General features: G+C 42.2%; 1 protein-coding gene across 2 annotated transcripts in view; it reads left to right on the top strand.

Annotated features, from left to right (window-relative positions):
• The first annotated feature begins 724 nt into the window (after positions 1-724).
• Positions 725-15077, top strand: part of TACR1 (tachykinin receptor 1) — a 165055-nt gene continuing 150702 nt past the window's right edge. Inside the window, exons 1-2 of one of the 2 annotated variants that reach the window (XM_079110433.1) lie at positions 725-806; positions 1203-1876. In XM_079110433.1, the coding sequence (XP_078966559.1) occupies positions 1488-1876 (389 nt within the window). In that variant the 5' untranslated portion in view covers positions 725-806; positions 1203-1487. Of the gene's footprint in view, positions 807-889; positions 1048-1202; positions 1877-15077 lie in introns of those variants that run through there. The other variant, XM_079110432.1, reaches the window with a different exon arrangement.

Genomic DNA, 15077 nt, shown 5'->3' with positions numbered 1-15077 from the left:
AGCCCCCATGTCATTCCGGTCCGCGGGCCAGGAAGGTGCGGAGAAGGAGGCTGCCAGATCCCCGGAGTGGCGAACTAGAGTCCGCAGTGGGTGTTGGCAGAAAGCCCAGAACCGCGTTTGGGCAACACGCTGGCTTATGGGTGGTTTCTGCACCCACCAAGCTTCGCAAGGAGCCCAGTGCCTGCGGGGAGGTTCATCCAGAGGGCTCAGATGGAGGGCTCAGCTGAAGTTTCTCCTAGAGTGTGGGACCAAGTCATCAGGGTGGCCGGGGAAGGGGTCCCGAAGACTTAGAACCTTTTCAGGTACTTTCCAGGAGAATATGCTTCCCGGAGAGAGGAGCTAAATTTTCTTGCGGGGGAGAGGGGGGTTCGAAACGCAACCGCAGGAAAGTTCTCCGGACTTCTGAAATAAGTTGTTTTCTGGGTTCTCGGGTGCAGGTAGTGCAAGCCTGCGATACCCTTCTGCTGGAGCGCTGGCACCTTGCCCTTGCACTTGCCCAACTACCACTGCAGCAGGGCTCTGAGTTGCTTCCCTGGACGTTGACTGTCCTCCGCTCCAACTGTTTCCCAAATCCTTCCTTTCTCTCCAGCATCCCTGGTGCAACTGTGGTTCCAGCTGTGGACCTATCTAGCTCAGTTACTCCCAGGCCACCTACCGCCCTCTGGTGGATTGCTGGGCGACCGGCTTACAGACGCCCACAGCAGGTAGCAAGCAGCAAAAAGGCAGGGTTGCTGCGGCGGTGGAGTGAGACAGTTGCCAACAGCTGGCGCAGCGCTGCGCACAGGGACTGGCGAGTAAGCGCCCAGGTACTGCCCCTTCCCAGTGACGTGTCTGCAGCGGATTATAAAAGCCTCGTGCGCAGCCTGCCGAGGTTCTGTTAACTCCCAAGCTGAGCAGGACCCGAGCCAAGAGGCGTCTGTGAAGCTGCAGGCAGAGGCGGCGGCGGCTTCAGCTAAAGAGAAGAAGGGGGAAAAAATCTTCAGCTGGACACGAGGACCCAGAATCCTGGCCATAGAACCAGAACTTTTGCAGACAGCGCTGTGACAGGTCCTCTTTCCCCCCCAAATCCTCACATAGCATAGGGTTTTGCCTTTCCCGCCGCAGAAAGGGGAAATAGGAGTTGCAAATAACAGCAGGTGCAAAAAGGCGGGTTCTCTTCTTTCCTAGAACCATGACCAGTGGAATTGCTTTTCCCCTTTCAGTTTGACGCAGAAGAGACGCTGACTCTAGATTCGGAGCTCAAATGCTTCCTGAAGCTTGAAAGTGGAGGAATTCAGAGCCACAAGGGGCAGGCAGAAGGTAAAGCTAGCATTTATCCTTTGAGCGCCAAGTCTTCTGCTTAACAAGGAGAGTTCTGCCTAGAAAGAGACTTCCTCCCTCCTGCCTGACTTAAACAGGACCCTGAGCCTCGGGAGCCCGCCACAGGACCCCGCTGCAAAGGGAAGCTCCAATCGCAGAAGGGAGGGCTTTGCTGCCTAGCTGCAAAAATGGATAATGTCCTTCCTGTGGACTCAGATCTCTTTCCAAACATCTCCACCAACACCTCGGAACCCAACCAGTTTGTGCAGCCAGCTTGGCAAATTGTCCTTTGGGCAGCTGCCTACACGGTCATCGTGGTGACCTCCGTGGTGGGCAATGTGGTAGTGATGTGGATCATCTTGGCCCACAAGAGAATGAGGACAGTTACCAACTATTTCTTGGTGAACCTGGCCTTCGCAGAGGCCTCCATGGCTGCTTTCAATACAGTGGTGAATTTCACCTATGCTGTCCACAACGAATGGTACTACGGCCTGTTTTACTGCAAATTCCACAACTTCTTTCCCATCGCTGCTGTTTTCGCCAGCATCTATTCCATGACGGCTGTGGCTTTTGATAGGTGAGCTTGCCCTTTGTGGAATTGAGAAAGTGTCCATTGTGGACCATTGCATTGCTATGGAATTTGGGGGCTGGGTCATGTATGGTCCAAGGGGAAGAGGAGCCACCCATGCCCTGGGGCTTTTACTGGCTGTCAGTTGGGTCAATTGTTGATGGAGATCTTTATTTTATTTTTCTATTTCATCTTTCTTCCCCTGTGCCCCCCTTTTTTATCACCCATTACCAGTCTCCCTTGCTTTCAACACATTCCCATTTTCTTAATATAACTTCCCTTACTTCATTCACTAATCTCCCTGACACTTCCATTTCCACTCCTGTTTTGCTTTTTCCCATTTATTCCTTCTCTCCTTAAAGCCTGAGGGGCATACCCAGGCCTTAGCCAAGGAACTATCCCCTGACCAGAGCTTTGTAAATTCCTCCAGGCCTGCTCTTCTGTTGGACAGCTTCATGTCACTTTGTGCTTTAAGTACGCCTAGGCACAAGTTTTCATTTTTCACTTTTTCCTGAAGATTCAGGGACTTTCAGTTCCCTTCTCAACTCTCCAGTATTATTTGAATGTGAAGAGCATTTCATCCGAATCATAAAATAGTCCAGATTCTAATTCAGCTTCCTCTGTGCTGCTAGGAGTTCTCATTCAAGAATGAGAGCAGTACAGTTCCTAAGGACCTCCACAGACAGGGGTCAGGAAGCTTATCCAGGACAATTCCTAAATTCCTCTTGCTATGGGAAGTCAATGTTTTTGACCTGTCTGTGTCCACAGAAAAAAATATGCTTGGCAAAACAATTAAGAGCCCTTCATTCCCTACAACTAACAGATTAAGGTTTCAGACACTGATTGAAAGTGAAAAGGTTGGCATTTTCAAAGACAGGTTGATGTTCTAGAATGAATGGCTCTTCAGGTGGCATGATGGATAAGTAACTATTAGGGCACAGCTTTATTGGTATTGACTTTATTTGTGGGTGTCCCAGGCCTCTAATGTGCGTGTATCTGCATGGACACAGGTGTCAAATGCCTACCTGGGATGTGGAGGCATGTTTAAAACACCTGCCACTGTGATTTAAAATGGATTCTTTCGATGTACCTGCTGAGATAAATGAATGTGAGAAACCCAGAGAAGGAGCTATGAGAAAACTTTTTTAAAATCCCGAACTACTAACCTCTTTTATATAAAGACTGTTTATGACTTGTTGTTGATTTGAAGTCTCTTTCAGTTTCTGTAACCAACCAACATTTTTTTATCAGAAAAGTCTGTAATTTTATCCTTTAAAATGGTACCCAAATGTTAACCTGTGGAGTCCATATACACCTCCCTTTGTGCAACTCTTACGTGCTTGATATGTTGTGTGTTAAGCAAGTTGTAGTGAATACATTTATATTTTAAAGGTAGAAGGTAAGCCAATTATTTAAAGTGGTAGTGAAATGAATTATTTAACATGTTTCTCTTTTATGCTATTCTGGTGTTCAGATATTCAGTTTGCTGAAAGTGAGGTACACCTGTAAGTCTTTCTGTATTGACTAGTTCCTTCACAGTGGCGTCTATAAACCTAAAAAGAGAAAAAAAATCCAGTGCATGATACAAAACCAATTATCAGTGCAATGAAATGTGATGCAATTTTGCCTTACATATACTTTCTTGATCCCTAAATTAGAGGATAAGGTAGTGTTTTATTTGTTTGTTTAGTTTTGGGTTTTTTGTGCTAGGGCCTTGCCTAAGCCCTGACAGACCTGTCATTCAGCACAAGCTGGGGCATTCCTCAGCTGATGGAGCACAGCAGACAGCTCTCTCCCTTTGGCTAATAAAGGAGCATGCTCCACAACCCTGTTCTTTCTTCTAGAATTTAGAAGATTAGGGGTAAAAATGAGGGCCAAGACCCTCACAGTGGATTGGGCAAGGAGCCAGATTTTCATTGTTGTTTTTCTCTACGTAGACCATGGCAAGACCTTGACCCTCTGTGTCACCTGCTAAATGAGATCAGAGGGTCTCAGATGCCAGAGTTATGGGAAATGACAGCAACAAGAAATGTTCTGTGTATCTATTGTGCAGCCAAGGCTCAGGATTAGAGTTCAAGTTAGAGTTAGGTTGGGCTTCAGGTCTCTCAAGTGCTCCTTCTGGTTTTCCTTGCTCAGCTTCGTGAGCATACAGTGAATTCATCTCCTTAGGCTCCCTGATAAATGTCTCCTGTACACATGGACATCCATTCTCCCCCAGGAAAGTTGTAAAAGGAAAGGGGCCTTAAGCTCTCTCTTTATGAATTCTCTCTCCTTTTTCCAACATGGAAATGCAGACTTGCAAGAAATGTTAAATTACCTTTTTGTGTGTTCTTTGAATTTTTAATGGACAACCTTGGAATCAAATCTTTAAAAATAACACCATGGTTTTTCTGATGGTAAAATTAAACCTTAGTCATTGCAAAAGACTTGGGAAATATGGGGCGCATAGACACAGAAATTCAAATCAGTCATTACCACACCATCCAAAAATAACACCTGTTAACATTTGATTTTCTCTTTTATAAATATTACACTACATAATTGAGGTCAGATTTTATATGATTTTGTAGCTTATTTTTTTTCCATTAGTATTAGTGGAAAACATTAATGCCCACATTATTAAAAAGTCTTTAGAAACATAATCTTAATAACTTAGTATTACTCCATTTATATGAATGCACTATTAATTAGTATGCCAACCCCCTACCGTATTAGGTGATTTCTAATTTTTTTCTATTATGATTAATGATGTAATGGACATATCTATATGAAAATTTTGCTTTGCTTTTTTTTCCAGTAATGGGGATTGAACCCAGGGATGCTTTACCACTAAGCTACATCTCCAGTTCTTTTTATGTTATGTTTTGAGATAGGGTTTCTCTAAGTTGCTCAACCTGGTCTTAAACTTGTGATACTCCTGTTTCAGCCTACTGATTGATTTGCTGTTTAGACAATTTATTTACAATAGAATCCCAGAAGTGGAATTATTGGATCAAAGGAAATATTAAAAAAAAAAAAAATAAAGAAAACTACCCCTCCTATGTTTAAAGGATTATAAACTCTGGGAAGAGCAAAAAACACATTTGTTCTGTCTTGAACATTTGAATCTCTTCAGCACAAAGCAGAATCTTGACACCTGTCACCCGCCATCATGTATTCATGTATTGAATACATGAATGAATGAATAAACTACACATTTCTAGAACATTTGGGAAATAAGTTATATTGTAACCAAAATATAAAAATCGCTTTAAAATTCCACTGGTGATAACTAACCAGTTAAAATTCTGAAATACTGGCTTATAATTAGTTTTTATCTGTGTTGTTTATGCTACAGACAGTCATTCTGCTTTTAAGAGCAAACTTTAGATCATATAGAAAATAGTGGGGACTTTTCATGATCTGTGGGGGGCTTTTATGGTTGTTATTATTGTTCCTTGATATTAAAGTATGGGAGTTTTCCATGTCATAAAAAATGTTTTAAAATGAGATATTTAAGGGTGCACTCTATTACATGACTATAATCATTTTTATTTAACCATTCTATGTGGATTTTTTACTTTTTCATTATTGCAAGTAACTTTGAAATTAATATGCTGGATGTAAACCTTTGAGAGCATCTCTATTTATTTCCTTGGAATAAACTTCTTGAAGTATAATTGTTGGAACAAATTATCCTGCCAAAATTTGCCAAATTTCCTTCTAGAACCCAAATGTGAAAAAAATCAGTTACAGATTGCAGTACTAATTTAAATGTTCCTTGAAGTCTTTTCTGAGTGGGGCAGGGGCTAGGGGAGAGATAGGGGAGATCTCCTAAGAAGGGATACTTGTATTTTAAGGTCAGTGATTACATAGAAGAAAATAATTTTTTTCAGAGACAAATGTAGCTGAAAAAGTTAAACTCTAGCAAACACCAGAAATTTTGTCCTTTGAAATGTTGTGATTTCTCACACTTAAAATTTATTTTCTACTATGAAAACTAAAAGGCATATATAATGTTTCATGAAATTTGAAGATGAGGGATATTGAGAAGTAACATCCTCATTTTACAGGGGCTGGTGATGATGTTGAGTTCTATAGGAGGAACAGAATCTGAGGAGGGAGCAGAAGGATTTATTCCTAAGCCCCACAGGAGCAGGTGAAAGGGCAACAGACAGGGAAGCTAACTTGAAATCGTACATGCAGCAACAGGGGCTTCCAAAAAGCAGTGACCTGGTGCCACAGGCCCTCTTACATGGCAGGGGTAGGTGTGTTCTCCAAGAGATGAATCACCAAGGTTGCTCACTACTCACACTGATTCTGGATATGTTGTAGTTGAGTTGAAGGAAACATCAAAATGGGAACAAGTCTCTGGATAATATGATATATGATCAGGACCCGAAGTCTAGTTACCTAGGGAAGGATAACTGTTGAAGACAAAAGAGCTCATGAGCTCTCTGAAAGTAAAAGAGGAACCCAGAACACACACACACACACACACACACACACACACACACACACACACACACATGACAGAAACTCTGCCTACTAATCTCTGGTGTCCATCTTATGCCCATCTTCCCTGGTCTCTACTAGACCTACAGTCTGTCCTCAAACCTTACCTTGATGGCTGAATGTGGAAGCCACTGTCTATCTAAGGGCAGTCCTTCAGGACTTCCCACCCCACCCCAAGGCAGGACTTAGATTCCAGGATCCTTTGCAGTAATTTAAATGGACCTGCAAACCCATGACTAAGCATCCCTGGGATGCTGAGAATAGCCATTCACTAGAAGCTCATCCACAACAACTGGCCCTGTCTTTTCAAATCAGAAACTGCAAATATTACTGTTGATGTGGATCAAACTTGAGATGGTTACATCTCGAGTGGATATTTAGGCTTCCAGACCTCCCCTTGAGAGGCTCAGTGCCACTCCTCTAGAGCAGCTTCTCCTCTACACTTGCACATCCTCTCCTGACTCTTGAGAGTCCCCAATATCCTGAACCATCAATACTGGTTGTTGGTTTTCTTTTTTTAATTCTTCTTCTTTTCATTGCTGGTTGTATTTTCGTTTTTGTTTTTCATCTAGGAGGAATATAGGTTTCACTGGGGAAAAATAAAGAGCCATTCTTACTGTAAAAGACATACATTTTTTTACTATTATTGTTGCCAAATTAGAAAATGGTAGAATGAGGATCATAAGGGAGAAGTGCTCAAATTTAGGAAAGATATTCCATCCATTGAGGGATGACGTCACCAAGACAAAATGATGTTTCCAAACTCGGGATTTTGTTCTTCCCTCAAAGGGCTCATGCTATATATTAGCTCAAATAAGACTGATTTAGAGGTAGCCACAGGAATAGGTGCTAAGTGATGTGTCTAATATCAGTTGCACAAATAATTCTACAGAGGAGGAGAGAGTTCATGGTCAGCAGTGGTGAAAGATCAAGGATGACTGCAAAAAGTGTAATTGAGTTGAGCCTTGATGTTTAGATATGAATTTTAGAGAGGATAATTGTTTTTTGTACCAGGGATTAAACACAGGGGCACTTAGTCACTGAACCACATCCCCAGCCCTTTTTATTTTGAAACAGTATCTCCCTAAGTTGCTTTGAGCCTCTCTGAGTAGCTGAGTCTGATTTTGAACTTGCAGTCCTCCTGCCTCAGCCTCCTGAGTCACTGGGATTACAAGTGTGTGCCACTGGTGCCCCTTGAGAGGATGATTTTTTGAAAGGTGACACTTCAAATCGAAGACAGTGTATGACAAAAGTATGGAAGTCAAAGATTGCAAAGTGGGGAGAATGACAGACTGATTCATCTGGATTAACTCACATGTGAATCAGGAGATGAATGGAGGACTTGGTAGGGAAAAAAATGAGTACAGTTATTGGATTTGATGAGAAAATACAATGATTTGTTGGAAATGCCCAAAAAGCAACTTGAGAGGGGGGGTTAGGGTGAGAAGCCATGGATCAAAATGTAGATTTAGTTTTCCAGAGAAGCTAGTTCTTCTATCTATATACATGCTTCCACAGAGGAACAGTCTCAAGATTCACAGGGATGTCCAACTGCACACTAGGAGGGAAGAAAAGAAGAAGCAGAGAGGGAGTAGAGAAATTAGAATAAGTGGAATGACAAAGGCTAAGAGAGTCAACTCGTGGTTGACTGTGTTCATTTGTGTCATTGAATCCAAGGACAGTGAGGACAATTTTTTTGTCATTAGAGAACATTGGTGATCTGTAAGAGACTGTATCTGCAGGGTATGGTCAGGGGAATAAACTTAGATGTCAGAAAAGGGAATGGCCTTTTTCTCATTCATCAAATCATCATTGACCACCTACTATGTGCCAGATGCTGACGCAGGAAGACACTACATTTCCCCCTGGGAATTGACGAAGACACAAACATCCAATAACCCAGTGTGATCAATGCCATGCCAAGGGTGCTTGGAAACAGAATAAAGAATTACCCTTGGGAGTACAGGTGAAAGTAGGAGAAGAAAGGGTTGGGGAGGGGAAGAGGAAGTGGAGCAAGAGGAAAGAGAAGGAGATGGAAAAGAAGAAGAGGAGGGGGAAGGGAGAAGGAGCAGCAAAGTATAGAGGAAAGAATGTGGAGTGTTATTTTTTAATTAACTTAAGAACACTGGATTGGGAATACTCATAATGATTTATTAATATGTCACTTGAAAACTAGAAGGGAGATTTCATATTAATAAAGTTGATAATGATATCTTCTATTTGTATGCTTTCCAATCCATTGTCTCATCTAATCCTCATGATGCCAGAGGGGATTCTTTTTCTCCCTTGGAAAGACTATTAGAAACAATTTCTTTTATGGTTGTCCTCCAACTCTCCACCCCCTCACAGCTTGAAGACACAGGCAATTTGCTTTTATGTGCCTTATATACCTCCCTCCATAATCCTGTTCAGGATGGCTTTTGAATGATCTTGTGTCTAACGAAAGCTGTCATTGAAAGCATAAAAGTGATGTAAGGGTCCTACTCCACCAGAGAGAACATAAGAGACCTTTTTGACAACCTTTTACCCAAATATAAATTCAACCCCACAACCTTCCAGATAGGGTCATTGTAAAAGTTTCAAATTCTACTTGAATATTTCACTCAATTTGTCCCACATGTTAATTCAATCAATTGTATAGTATTATAAATTTCTTCTTTTTGTTGAACTGAAATCTGTCTCTCTGGTTTGCGACTGTTTCTAAATCTAATATCTCTTCCATGTGGCAGTCATTCCAACACATTCCTCCCGAATCTTCCCCATCCCTGGTTAGCTATCCTTGGTTTCTTCATCTTTTCATCCTCTCTGGTTCATGTTAATTTTTCCCACTTGTTAATGGTCCTCTTAAGAAGAAGTGACTAGAATGCAGCCTTACCCTATTGCCATGACCCCACCCAGCATTGCCTGCTGCAGGACAGGAATCCTCCCTGGTAGCCTTGTTGTCCTCTGAGACTTAACTCAGGAGCCACCTCCACTAAGAAGCTTATCTTGACCTACAAGTCTAAATGAGGTGTCCTTATTATCTATTCCTATAGCCTTCATTCAATGACATTGTACTGTCTATAATGTATTAGTCTCTAGCACAACTCCCTGCCCACTAGACCTGCAAGCTCCATGAAAACCAGGATGCTTTATCTGGTTTCCTGTTCATAGCATCTACACAAGTGCCTGGCATGAAGTGGGAATTTTTTTTAAATGTATGAACCATGGGCAAATTGACTATGCCTCTTTCCTGCACACGACAAAATCTGAAAACTAGACTCAACACATGGGACAGATCCTAAAGCACTTCTATAAAGTTGTGTTCAAGCAGAAGAAAAATATGGGCAAATTTTGCTGATTTTAGAGCCCCTGTTGTAGAATGACTACCAGTTCTAATTCACACTTGCCACTTCCCTACTCCACTTGATTGAGTGCTCCCACCCCCCGCCAGGACTCCTGATCCAGGCCCTGCTGCCCCCCAGGCATACTTTGCCCAGGCAACCTCACTTGGAGGAGGTGTTGATCATTCCCACCATTCCACTAGTTTCTCCAGGCATACTAGGGATGTCTAGACAATTTGTGGACCCTTCCCTGGTCCTAACCTCCTGGATTTTCTCCAACTTTCCCCACTAAAAGCAAGAAGTACACTCTCGCTTTACTTGTCCTTAAGGTAAGACCAGCAGAAAGCTACCCTCCAACCAGCCTTCCAAGTCCTCTGTCCACAGTAGTTGTCTGAATGCCTAGTCCATTGACCCAGGAAAATTCCAGCATACTGTGGCCCAAGAAAGTCACAGACTGGGGGACAAAATGGGCAACTAGCTTATATTATCCAAAATCCAAACACTCTAAAGCAGCTGCATCCCACTCAGTGGGAGGGGAAACAGGATACTTTGTGGAGGAGGAACCCCAGGGATGAAGAGGTACTTCAACGTGCTTGAGGCCTGAACCTCAGCATGAGTTCCAATGGAGCAAATGAACTGTTCCAGGAAATTTGTCCAAGTAGGCCTGAACCTGATGCCCTACCCTTGGGACTCTCCCAGGAATGCCTTTCTTGTCCTTCCTAGAGTAGTGCCTTTTAGTAATCTTAACTCTAGCCTTTGACAGTAGAGAGGCCTGTAGGGAAGCACACAGGTGGTGGGTTCCAGCACTGGTGCTACCGTGGACTACTGGTGCAAACATAGACAAGATATTTGACCTTCAGTTTCCTTATCTGATAAAATGAATACAATAAAGCTTACCTTGTAGAATACTGTTTCAAGGAGAGAGAGAAAGGTATTGCAAAACCTCCAGTTCTTTGCCTGACCCCCAGTACAAACTCAATGGTAATTAGCATTATTATCAATAATAAACCCTGACACACCATTGCACTGATTAGGCAGTCTCATTCCTGTCTCAGTCTCCTCCTGGATTCCTTCTACATCAAGTACAACAGCAACAGGGTGCTATTATAGATCCTTTATAGATTCTTACTATAGGGTGAAGCACTAAATTACCCACTAAATTGTACCTTAAAATACTTCTGATTGACTTTGTAAATCCCTTGCTAAATGCTTTCAACATCCTTGCCATCGATGGGGATGCATACTCACTCCACCAGAAGTCCATCATTTAGTTACTATAGGTCATGCTCCAGCACAGCTAGTCCACCACAGAACCAGTGCTGGACCCATTAGCTGGGCTCTTTCCTAGAGGCCTCTCTATTGTCAAAGGTTAGAGTTAAGATTATTAAGGCACTATTCTAGGAGTCCCAAATTTTAGACATAGTGATAAGGTTGAATTAGAAAGTAGATCAAGGAAAGAATAATAGAAAAGTGGGAAGGGGAATCAGGTCCAGTGCTACTTGGAAAATTCTTTTATCATCCCTCAAACCCATTTTCACGTCCCAATCCTTTATGTCCTAAAGTCACTACCCTCACATGAAGAGCATGATTTGCATGTTGAATGTCTGAGGGAGAACTTGTTCATTGAAAAAAGTTCTTGCAGCTGCATAATTTTTAATTGATAGTCAACTTATCAGAGTTGTAGTGTTTCCTTAGCTTTTGAACACATAAATCAGGAACCATTCTTCCAAATCTAGTTTGTGTGTGTTGAAGTGTTAAACATGCACTTCCTCTTGATCTTTGACTAAAGTTCAATTAGCATGTAAACATAAGCTGGAATCCTTGCCCCTAATATTCAATACCATTTCCAAATTAATCAAGTAATTTTACATATTTTCAATTACTCCCAAACGTTCCTAAACTTAACAAATCAAATAATCTTAAAAATGTAAGCAGCATGTGTGAACTTGATGAATTAAATTCCTTTAAACATTTCAAACTGTAATCATAAATTTAATACATCTGGTTTTATTAAAAACTTCAAATCCCTAATAGGATGACTTACAAATTGGACAAATAAAATCCCTCTCAGGATTTGCATAGCTCTTGTCAGTCCAGTCAATTGAAACCTCTAGATTTAGCATATCAAATTCTCTGAAAGCATGTCAACTTCCAAAGAATTAAACTTATAAATTCAGTAAAAGAGGTTCTCATAAGTATCTAAATAGTGACTATAAAATTAATTCATCAAATCTTCCTAATCATTACAATAAAATTACAAATCTGATAAGTCCAATTCTTTAATTATGAGACTCTCATTTTCAACAAAATAAAACAAATCACACCGAAAAATAACACACGAATCAAAAAACTCACTATTATATACACACTGCTTTCATAGAGGATCATTTCCTCATTGCTATTTACTTTTTAAAAAGGCCTTGTCAGCGTTACAAAGTTTTACAAGCAGAGGTGGCAGGAATGCCTTCTCTGTAAAGGGCCACTGAGGTCCTGGAGTCAGGGGCTGAGTCAGAGGCCAGAATCTGGAGGTGCCTCAAGGGGTCTGCACCGAGCTACAGCCCAGCACTGAGCCCCGACTCTCAGGGATCTCTGCCTGCCCAGTGCCCAAAAGGTCTACCCGCACTTTGCCTCTGGAGTCCAGATTTGAAATCCCTGCTGTGGGTGTCCTGAATCTCCTTGGCTTCCTTCAAGTTTCACCTTTCCAATGATCACCTTTACATTGTATTATCTGATTTAGGTAGATGGAATCATACAAAGCTTCACCCTATCCATAGTTTGCATTCAACTTTTTTCCATCTGATTAGAGTTCACTGCATCCTGTACCCACTCGTAGATTACCTTATCAACCTCCATTTCAGAGTTGTTCATTGACATGTGTTTTAGTCCATTTTCTGTTGCACATAATTGTGGACTGCAAATTATTAAAAATAAAAGAGATTTATTTTGACTCACAATTCTGAAGGATCAAGTTGAGGCACTGCATCTGGACTTCTTGCTGGCAGAGCCCATCAAGAGACAGGGAGTGTGTGTTCGTGTGTGTGTGTGTGTGTGTGTGTGTGTGTGTGTGTGTGTGTGAGAGAGAGAGAGAGAGAGAGAGAATCTCTTCTGGTCTCACTCCCTCTACCAAGGTTCAGTGATGGAGGCTTCACCCTCATGACCTTATCTAATCCTGATCACCTCCCAAAGGCCTCACCTATAAACTCTGTAGTTAGATTAAGCTTCCACCCACTTCATCCTGTCAGTGGGGACTAAAGTTCAACACATGAAGTGTTGGGAGTGCCCTCAAACTATATCCAGACCATAGAAACGTGGGAAAAGTGATCCCTGCCCGCCCCCCACCCCAGGAAAAAACATCACCACCTATCTCAGGTTCTCCATTTTCTTTTCTGAGACTTCGGGTCATGAAAAATCCATGCTAGGCTTTTTCTGAGTGTATCCTATTTCTCCACACAAATCATCAAAAATGGTTGTGGTTAATGAACGGGGCTCTCCACAGGTTTCAGGCCTGTGCTCCAGAGACATAGAGCGCTTCCGACATAGATCTGCACAGCAGTTCCCTTTCCTCTCAGCACAAAGTCTTTAGGGGCAGGATCTTGCTTCCTGGAGCCTGGAAACCACCTGGCACCCTTGAATTCTCCAGCTGGATCACAGGATTGCTCTTTGTTTGGGATCGACTGGGTTTCCCTTCTGAGCCAGTCTCGTGGCTTTTTCATACTCCAGAAGTGCTAGGTTCTCTCCCCTTAGCTCCATCCCCATGGTCATCAATTTTGGATAACAAAAAATAATCTAAAATTATGCTGCTCTTGCACCTCAACCCAGTGCCCGAAGCCACAAATGGACTGATGAGCAGTAACCTTCGTCATTCTGTAGCTGCCTGACTGCACGCAGGGAGGCTGCTGAACACCAGGCCAGCCACCCCCTGCTCTCTCTGTCAAGGAATATAATTGAGACACTAATTTTTATAAAAGCCTCATGTGCACATTCCACGACGTGTGAGGAGATTAGGAGTACAAACTTAAATATCCACCTTGTACAATTTATTAATTCTATTTTACTGCGGAGGAACGTCCTCTTGAATAATTAATGTTTTCATAAGAGGATTTGTCTGACTCTGAAATTGTTTAAACAAAAGAGAACCCTATGAACAGCTGAAATACTCTCCTAAATACTCCCAGGGAGTCAGAGGAGGACTTAAAAATGTCCTAGAATTCATGAGGGGAACTAAAATAGAAGCAACCCTGAGTGTGAAATACAACCAGTTTAGCAAATGGCCAGAGAGGAGCCAGAAGGTAACACAGAAGAGCGTGTGGCAGATCGTCACTGGAACTTATCATTTAAATTTGTTCTCTTCTCCTCCCAGCTGGAAGAGAAGGGTCGAAAAGTAAATGTGTCCAGGATTCAGCTAGAATATCAGTGAAACCAGAGTCATCCCAGGTGTTCAGTGGCCCAGCAAAGGCTCTGACATCCTGTAATGCCAGAATTGAATGAAAGAAGGTAGAGATACTGTCCTCTTCCTTCTGGAGTTTTCCCTCCAGTAATGATTTAACTGGCTCAAATCTACTTTGAGGTCCTGTGCCATAAATGCATGATCCCAAATTACTGCTCCGTTAACCTCACCGCACAATTCAATTTAGCAAATTGAATTGAACCAAGCATAGCTGATTAAAATCACACAAAGGTGAGGATAAAAAAAAAAAAAAAAAAAAAAAAAAAGTTCCTAGGGATCGCTTTCTACCTCCAGGGACTCATTTGTACTTTAAAATGGAAATGTGTTTATTCTAGTTACTTACTGTTTGAGCAGGAAAGATTGTAGAGAATCCAGACAAACTTAGTACTGGGGACTGGGCCTGTAAGAGATATAAGGAGCACTGAAATTTAGGTAATTCGCAAGTGTATGGAGTCCCATTGTCCCAAATAACTTCATGCGCCTATCAAAGAGACATGGTGAATCCTGGGGTGGATGGGGGTTGTTGTCAAGAGCCCAGATTGCTGCTAAATAACATTCTTCAGTCCCTGTCAGGATTGTCTCTGCCCTGAGGTGCCAGTGAACTCTGCAGTTGTGTTTGGGTAATGAAATTAGGTTGAATTTGCTTCTGTTCTTGCTCATACGTCTTTGCAAGTCACTAGTTGTCTTGGTAAACACATAATGTTTTTATAACTTGGAACAATGTTATCATCATGCAGAGACTTTGGATCACAGTCCCAGCTAGTCCTAAGGGTCAAGGAGGTGGGGGTTAAAGGAAGCAACGCAGTCCTGTTGAGAAGGTCAAAGCTGATCTTCACCTCTCCTGCATCTTTGTCAATGGGTTTGTGCTATTCATCAATCCTGGGATGAGGGCCAGTTTTCCAAGACCTGGGCTTCCTGCCAGGGTCTGTCTGGACCCATGCTTCAT

The sequence above is a fragment of the Sciurus vulgaris genome, assembly GCF_902686455.1.
Source record: "Sciurus vulgaris genome assembly, chromosome: 14".
NCBI lineage: Eukaryota > Metazoa > Chordata > Mammalia > Rodentia > Sciuridae > Sciurus > Sciurus vulgaris.
This window is presented reverse-complemented; position numbering and strand designations above follow the sequence as displayed.